This window comes from Saccoglossus kowalevskii, chromosome 21 (genome assembly GCF_978046115.1).
Source record: "Saccoglossus kowalevskii chromosome 21, keSacKowa6.1, whole genome shotgun sequence".
NCBI classification, from domain to species: domain Eukaryota; kingdom Metazoa; phylum Hemichordata; class Enteropneusta; family Harrimaniidae; genus Saccoglossus; species Saccoglossus kowalevskii.
The window spans coordinates 14353605-14362917 of NC_140661.1; the positions used below are offsets into that span (position 1 = coordinate 14353605).

At 36.0% G+C, this 9313-nt stretch overlaps 1 protein-coding gene across 1 annotated transcript; it reads right to left on the minus strand.

Annotated features, from left to right (window-relative positions):
• Positions 1 to 723: 723 nt before the first annotated feature.
• Positions 724 to 9192, minus strand: LOC100373458 (transcription initiation factor IIA subunit 2). The gene is made up of 3 exons (XM_002731123.4): positions 9041 to 9192; positions 4186 to 4290; positions 724 to 1239 (listed from the first exon to the last, which is right to left on the minus strand). Exons 1-3 carry the CDS (start codon positions 9110 to 9112, stop codon positions 1090 to 1092), a joined length of 327 nt encoding a protein of 108 aa, XP_002731169.1. The 5' UTR covers positions 9113 to 9192; the 3' UTR covers positions 724 to 1089.
• Positions 9193 to 9313: the final 121 nt, after the last annotated feature.

Here is a 9313-nt window from a genome sequence, read left to right on the forward strand (position 1 = left end):
GGGACGAATCAAAATAAACTGCAGTACATATGTAATAATAAATATGAAGTCCCATGAATTGTGAGATGATGACATACAATTATACCGTAGATATACAGCCGAACTAGTCTGACAGAATGGGTCATCTTCAGCTGTACTTGTCCTCCAGTGTCCTCGTATTATTTGCATTTTGTCGTAATGAACGCAGTGACATCATACATTGCTAATACATTCAAATGTGTATTATACCACTGGAGTTGGTCATCAACTATAAAATCTTTGTCAATTTGCCCTATGTGCATACTGTACTGTCTTATATGCTCTAGTGGTTGACCAATTTATATTTTTTCTGATTCATACACATCAATGAGAATAAGTCATTCGGAAAACTATCTTAGGGTATCCTGGATGGTTACAAAACTGTGTCACAAAACAATATAAGCTTGGAGTGTACACTGATTAACACTCATATGGTAAACTAGCAAAAATGACTCAAAGTCCATGTAAATAGCAATCATATAAGTGTTGGTGGATGTCTTTAATTCTGTTTTCACATGAAAGAGTCTGGACTAACGCATACAAAACTAAAATTTTCAATTTCTATTCCAGCAATGAACCGCAGTCACTATATTAACAAGTAGGGGAAGGTAATTTTCAATCATTTTTCTCACAAAACTATTTGTTGGTGGTTTTGCAAACATTTAGAATGTATTAAAAATATAACAGTTTTCATCAAAAATGCTGTTATATTTTGCATAAACTGTAGACTGCTTTATTTACATGAAAGAAAAATGTCATAGTCAAGGAAAAAAAAAATTAAAATTTTGTGCGTGAACATTTCATTGAGATCTTCAAGACAATGGCTCACAAGGAGTATCATGAAATTACATCCACATGCATGCATGTCCTAAAATATGTGTATCATATCACGAACATGTAAACCAATTACAGTATACTCCTCGGTTGAACACGTCAACCAACGGGAGAAGTGGAGCACATGAAAACAGGGAAAAAAATGGGAAAAAAAATATTCAAAACAGAGCCATAGGAACCAGAGCTAGGTCACTAGTGCTAAAATATAAAATAAATAACAAAATCATTATTCCATAATTAGTCTACTATTCCACCGGAACTTTTGCCGTCCACTGCAACAATCTTGACTTTTTCGACTTTGACAAGGTCTGTAACTTCTCGGAACTCAACATCATTCAAAACAAATGTCCAGACATTATCGCAGAATCTGTATGTGTTTAAATGACCCTGACAAGAACAAGAGAAAATATTGTAAAGTAATTAACAGGTCACTACTGGTAAAACCAATATTGTTTCTAAATTTATTTATGGTATATACCCGGTATTATCGGTAAGAATTAATGATTAAAGACAACAAGATGGTATAACTAAAACTAACAAAAATATTCTTGAAAGTTCTCTTTGTGCTCATCATACTAAAGCTGAGGGGTTGTCGTGAGAGTGTCTTTGAAACTTGAGTCCCAAGTGGCGTATACAACAGATTGTTTATTTACATCAAATGCAAACACGTGTTGCGTGACACCCCTCCCGTTGTAAGACATAGCAAAGAAAAACACAGATCACAAGTGAAAGTAAAACAAATTGAGGTGCATGTCTATGTTACTGCACTTGCTAAAATTGTTTAAAGTATGTTTGAGAAAATGCAAGTCTGAGGATGGGAATGAGACACTAAAATTACATTACCATACATCTTATGATTATGAATGATTGTTGCCATGGTGCCCTACAATAAATCTTTACATGGGTCTTACAATGTTAAACGGACTGCCGCTGTTGTTGCACGATACCGTATCTCGGACATGAACCAAATCTAAATGAACTCTTCTACAATTCGTTGTAACAAACTGTTACATGACGTGTGAACACTATATTATTTGTATTTATAGGAACTCTTATTTATCATTGTTACTGAACTTTTAATTATCTCGTGACTTTCGATATTTGCATTACTATAACGTTCAATGCATTCATTTCTGATCGATTTACTGCATATATCCTTTATATTTAGTATGCATTGTTTTCCATGACTACGATGATTCATATATATCTACAATGATTATTTTCAATGCTTATGTACTTTAGTTTCATTTAATTCTACAATTAACTCGACAATTTTGATTTATTTGATTGTTTCTAGCTCGATTTTCCGTTTATTTTCGAGGCCCCGGAGAATGTTGGAAATCAAAATCACCGAGCTTGGTAACAGTTTAGGATTCGGCATTCAGCGACCTTTAACCTCTTACCCAATCATATGTCTCCCCTATGTGACCAATCCCATATGGCCGGATGTAAAAAACAGCCAGTCATAGCGCATCCTTACTGACCAATGATAACGGTGTAATAGATATCCTTCCCGCCAAAATTAAGAATGTATATAAGTGTTGTTTTTGTAGTGTCTCAATAGTGTTTCAATAAATCTGTTCAACTGTCAATAGCTGGTGTTGTTTCTGTATCTTGTCACCATTCGAAGAATCCTACTCCACATTTTTTGGTGCCGTTAACATATGTGTAATCACCGAATTTGAGATTCTGGGATAGGGAATACAGCAATTGCAACTCTTCGTAATTGTATTGTTGCGAAAGAAATTGTTATCGACATGTATCCTAACATGTATAATCTATGTACCAAGTTTGAATGAAAACTGACAAAGCATGTCCAAAATACAACATTTTCTAAAAACAAGATGGCTGCCAGTTGGCGATTTTGAATTGAATCGCTAAACCACTGCGAAGAATGAATGGGATCGGTCCGAAGGATTCTGAAATATGACTCCGAACAGACGGACGCACAGAAGCACCAGTCGACAATTTTGCATCGAATCGCTAAAACACTGCATGTGCATATGTCTCACATAAAGGACTAGACACATGCGAAGAATGAATGGAATTGGTCCGAAGGATTCTGAAATATGACTCCGAACGAACGAACGGACGCACAAAAGCACCAGTCGACAATTTTGCATCGAATCGCTAAAGCACTGCATGTGCATATGCCCCACATAAAGTATTAAGCACATGCTAAGAATGAACAAAATCGGTTCAAATGATTCTGAAATATGACTCACGGACGCACGGACGAACGAACGTAGATTGTATTATAAGTCCCCGTTTTCGAACTTCGAACGAGGACTAATTTATGAAAATTTACTGAAAAACTACTGAAGCAATTGCTGAGTGGTTCTTGATATGGCTTAATATAATAAAAATCAGGTCATTCGATGCAAACATTTCAACCATCATCTAATAAGGTCTACACATTATCTCAGAGCAAGTACATACCACCTTATGCAAATTATCTCAGAGCATGTATGTACCAAGTTCATTGAAATCTGCTGAGTGGTTTTTGATATCAACTTATACATGTATATCACGTTATGCACATTATCCCAAAGAATATATGTACCAAGTTCATTGAAATAAGATAATAATTTATAACATAATAGGTAAAGTCAGAAGAAGCACATTTTTTGGTAAAACATTTTTAAATGTGAAAAAAAAAAAACTTACTTTAAGAAAACTAACAAACATACAAATTTTCACATGTACTAATTTTTTTTAATTTTGAATATCATTCCTATATTTTGACTGATAATGTGAAACATTTTACAATGTGAATATGATTAAATTGTGAGAAACATTTGATGGTTCTCTCTTTCATCAGAACAGCAACAAATCTGTACAAAGACAATTCAGAAGCGTATTTACACGATTCATGAATGACACAAATAACATAATGAGATTTTAAATAATTGTTACAATATTGGGATGTGTTGAAAAGCATTGAAATTTGAACTTGAAACAATTTCAATAACATGTAGATCTTGCGAATTCAAAACATCAAATATTTCAAATAATACCGGTAGTACCAAGACCTCAAAATGGTATAGGGATTCTACTAATAGAAGAACTTCAACCTTTTCACCACCAGATTTCTATTTTCATCACAAATTCACAAAATAGTCCCGTTTATAGTCTTCACTTTCCTTCAGAAGATTAGGACAAAAATAGCCATTTTTTTAGGTAAAAACTGAAAACTGACTCAAATTTTGTCTGTTGGCTCCAAAATTAAGATTCATATTCAGAAATATTGAAGAATTTTAAGAAAAAAGTCCAGACAAGGAGGTCTGGTGGTGAAAAGGTTAAAAACAAGAGTCTGGTCTTCAAATACTTTACCTTGAAATTAATTCTGTTTTTGACTCGATGTGAGAGCGCATTGTTGATTGCTTTGTCAAACTGTAGAAGCACCTGTAGGGCTAACTGAGGACTGATCTGCTGAGACTGCAAACAAGACAAAACACATTCTAGGTCAATATACATTGCTGCAAGTCAAGAAATTCTAATCAAAAAGCACTCAGAGATAACTCCTGTGTGCTGAGGGAATTGAATATATGAAATCAATATAGATTTGCTGAGCGAGAATCACAAATGTCGAAGAAATCTGATCCACAATATTCACTGGGACAACTATGTTCCATTGAAATGTACTGAAAAATGAGATAATTAATATTCACTGATGGTATCCAAAAGTAAATGGATCTGGATATTATCACAAGACACCTGTGCATCATGTTTTATTGAAATCTAACAGTACATTCATGACAAATTCACTGGAAAACCGGTAATATGCAAATTAAGTACCGGTACCGGTAATTAATAAACTTCAAATTATTCCGTATTTGGGTAAACTACATCACCATCATTAACATGTTCAGGATCATTGAGGTCACATTCGAACACTTGCATTCAAACAACACAGCATGTGCATTGTTCGACACATAGCGATTATCGATGCGATCACGTAGTGTCTGAGTGTATACTACTTTGTAGTATTCCTGTGGTTACCTCATAGAAGTACCTATCTATCATGGGCTATGCATCCACTGGATATCTAAAACCCTTCATGATGTTTATGCAATATACTACAAATGTATATTATTACTACATGTACTTCTTTACGCAACAAAAGTGCATGTAAAAAGTTGCATGTATTGTATACTGTATCATTAAAATATGACATATTTTGCCCATAGACACGCTTAAGTCATTCACCTGAGCACATACACTACAAATGGAGCAAATACAGTACTACCCGTAAAATCTGTATTAGAAGCCGCATCCCTAATAGAAGTCGCACCCATTCTTTTTGAATAATTGAGAACCAAAAAAATCATCATTTCTCATATGTGTAGATGCTCTAATAGAAGCCGCATCCCCTCTGTTGCATTGTACCATTTTAATAGAAACCACGGTTTCTAATACAGATTTTACAGCACTATACAGTATTTATTTGACATTGCATCAACAGAACATACATGTATATAGATCTATTTACTTGTGATGTATGGATATCCAAATGAGGTGTGAGTAACTAAAGAGGCCAGTAAACTTAAAATAACAAGAAATGACAAAATTATTTACTGTAGTTACATGTTTTAAAGCAGCTATGGTGCAGACTCTAACTACTTGGTATTAGGCTAATAAAATCAAAGTATAAAGCAGTAGGGTCAACACCTGCGTCTAAAGCGATGATAAAAACACAAGCTAAAAACACAAAGGCTCATGGGTAGACGCTTGTTTGTAAACAATGACACACTATGGCCATCTGACGCATGCGCAGGCGACGACTCCCACGCTTTATGGTAGATTTTTGAGGCAAAGCAAACTACATGCGTTATGGCTATGCATGTTATGAAATTTAAATACACTGCCATGGACACATGTTAAGTAACAGACACACACTGATTTAATTAAATGCACAACATTAGTGTTATAGCCCACTATTGCCTTGTATTGTTGTTGTGTTGCCACTACCATAATATTACAAATGCAGTTTCTCACATTTTGATGCATGTAAGTGTTTTGAAAATTCTATAAAATAAATGCATAGATATACAAATACAATAAATAATATTATGCTAAGTATTTGTGCATTAATATTATATTCATGAGAATAATCATCACAGCATTGATTTAATCGTAACTCTGTTTGGATCGAGCCGAAATAATTTTTATTTGATAACAGTTCAATGTAATAAAAGAATAGACGAACATGTGGCGAGGATTGCAAACATTTAATAGATTAGGAATGTTTTAACGTTTCCAAAGATTATAAGTTACTAGTATTGTCCATATGTCACACTAGAATTTTTTCATTATTATGAATGCATTTATTTTAAAATCATTTCTATAAATTTCTATGACGTGAAATTATGTCTTGACTTTCGGTTTGACACGTAATCAGAAATTCAAATTTTCAAGTCATAGTCACCAGGAGTGTTCAATAACAACAACAAGGACAACTGAAATTGATTTTGATAAGACAAAGTATTACAGACAATGAATAATCCTCAGTCTGACCGTCGGAGTACGCCGCCATCCACGTCGTGGGGACGGTTTCTAGACAACTGGACCCCAAGACAACTGGACCCCAAGACAACTGGACCCCAGACAACTGGACCCCGAGACAACTGGACCCCAGTCACCTGGACCCCCCATACGTGACGGAACGAGTTGTCTACATCTGTGCCGTTTATCATGATTTTGATAAATAAATGGATCTGATTTAACACATCTTGGTAACCCTAAACCGATCTGAGCGAGTTGTACCACTGATCGCCATTACGTGCGAATAGCTACTTCATTGGAAATGTACTCCATTGTTCATTACCGTTCACATGCGTCGCCATGTTTGGGCGATACCACCCTCTTCTTTGTAAGGGGGGGGGGGGTAATCATTGTTAGCTTGATCGTTAATAATCGTTATCTGTTTTCTTTTTTCAGAATAGTTGGAAGAATGGAGTTTGTTTTAATGTTGCTGCAATATAATTAAACACTTTTCCCCATTGTGTACGCATTGTTTACCTCATTAGTTGTTCTGCAGTTAGTTTGTTTTGGTACGGTATATCTCTTTTTGGAGGATGTGGTGGCCCTGAAAAGGGCCGTTTGGTTTGGTTGACACCTACAGAATTGGCTAATACCTACAGACCTGGACCATTGATTTTACTACATGCGCGTAGTAATTTTGATGTAGATATTTCTCTCTGCTCATACTTCTCCCATAGATTAAATAATTTACCCTGGATCCGCTTGTACTGTTTTTGCTGATATCTTCTCAGTTTTCCTTCCTTCACCAATCTCACTTGAATCGAAACCAATCTTGCTTCTCTATATATAAACGGGATAAGCACGTACAACTGCAGATGTGAACGTCCAGCCTTTGCATTAATACGTCTGTGCCAGCCCTCAACGTCGTTATTAGTATGTACACTCTTGTTGTATACACTCCATGTTGATGGGGGCCATACGCTGCTGTCTAACCATGTTGATCTGATATAGTCTAATAAATCTTGAAGTCCCGGGGTCGCCTTCTCTGCTAATATATTAAAACTGGCTTTGATGTGCTCTTCTGGTAGGAATGGTAATGCCATCAATTCCCGTATATAGTCATGGACGGGGCCATTTTCCATATACGGTACTTGAAGACTGAGGTGTTGAACCTTTCGCCACACAGCTTGGGTCCAATGAAATGAACACCCCTGGATTGCTACATCGGGAAAAACACTGTATATGGCTTTCCATATAGCAGCTTCAAAGTCTACAATAACACGTTCTAATTTAAGCCCAGGAACTGCCCTCTTCGCTATCTTCAGGATTTTCTTGTAGTCTTTCTTTTCTCGCCGTGACATCAAACAAAAAAATAGTGGAACCTGTTTAATATCACCGTTTTCACCTTTCACGAATAATAGCGTGAGCAGTTAAGTACTGAACTCAGACTGAAGTATCCTGGGGACAACCTGGGTTTATATAACTACTTTTAAAGTGATTAACACTTCATATCTTTTGTGTTGCCTGAATGGGCTAAACAGTTAATTACATTCCTTTGTTTAAGCTAATAACAAGCATAAAGTGCACTTCGCACATTGAGGTTACGACATTGTATCTTTGTAAGTAGGTTTTACCGACATACTACATGCTGCAATTATAGTAATCTAGTAACAATCTATAGTTAACTTGTACAACAGGCAGTTGAAAGTTACACAAATATGTGTTAGTTCAACTGTGCTTATACATTATTACAGTGAAAACGGATTAATTTCCTTAAACTCGAAAAATATTTGATCGGGCAAATAGAACTTTTATTTATTAAATAGTGACCTCGTATCAACAAAGCTGATATATGTTTTCACTGCATTTGGCTATTCGTACTTGCCAAATTACTACAACTTTCGAGGAACGCGAGACAGATCTTTGCTTTATAATTTCATGTACTCAGTTCAAGTTAGGTTTAACTACATGTATTTGAATTTGGAACACTTGTGTTAATCGTGAAATTGCATATCGGTACCACCTCTTTGAAGACTGTTAATTGCCGTCACCAGATGGATGTTGCGGTAACACCTATTTGAAGAATGTTTACCCTCTTACAGACAGAGATATAACCGGTACGTACTTCGAGTTTCCTGTGCTCAAGTACAAATATATAACCGGTACGTACTTCGAGAAATACACTCTACGAGTTTATTGTAAGTCAAGTACAGACAAAGAGACACACTGCTTCGAGTTTCGAGTACAAACAAAGAGATACACTGTACGAGTTTATTGTAGTCAAGTACAGACAAAGAGACACACTGTACGTACTTTGAGTTTCCTGTGCTCAAGTACAAAGAGATACACTGTATGAGTTTATGGAAAATATAATAATGTTTATTATGCATGTGTTAGCGTTGTCAACTTATGGCTACTACACCGATGCTATGAATGGTATCGTCCAAGATGGCGGTGCACTGCCGTTCGTTGCGTGGAACGGTAATGAATCGATCTATTTACAGATCTAGACAACCTCATCCCGTCAGTGCCGTCACTGGTTAACCCCGTCACGTATACGGGGTCCAGTTGACTGGGGTCCAGTTGTCTCGGGGTCCAGTTGTCTGGGGTACAGTTGTCTTGGGGTCCAGTTGTCCAGTTACCGCGGGGACATTGACATTTTCATTTAAACATTGACGCATTTTTAAAACCACTCAATACATACCTGTATAAGTTCATCTAAGCTCTCTTGGAGACTGTTCCCGAGCGTCGTATTTCGATAAAGTTGATAGCTCATTTTGAAATACTGAAAATTCAGCTTCTTTTCCTGTCGATGTTTGTTTGAAAACCACTACCATGCGCGCCCTCAACCGGTGATCTCTCTACGTCGAGTGACGTTCATATGTTTCAAATATACTTGTATTTTTTTATATAATATGTAAAACAAAATGGGAATTCGATTTTTTTTCGTTTATTTTTAGGTGTTCTGTTCTGAATA

Excerpts from the sequence above, each read along its gene's own strand:
- LOC100373458 (XM_002731123.4), bottom strand. The coding sequence starts at position 9,112 with ATGAGCTATCAACTTTATCGAAATACGACGCTCGGGAACAGTCTCCAA. Across the intron at positions 4,291-9,040 it reads GCTTAGATGAACTTATACAG|TCTCAGCAGATCAGTCCTCA; the intron begins GTATGTATTGAG and ends TCTTGTTTGCAG. Across the intron at positions 1,240-4,185 it reads AAAACAGAATTAATTTCAAG|GGTCATTTAAACACATACAG; the intron begins GTAAAGTATTTG and ends TGTTCTTGTCAG.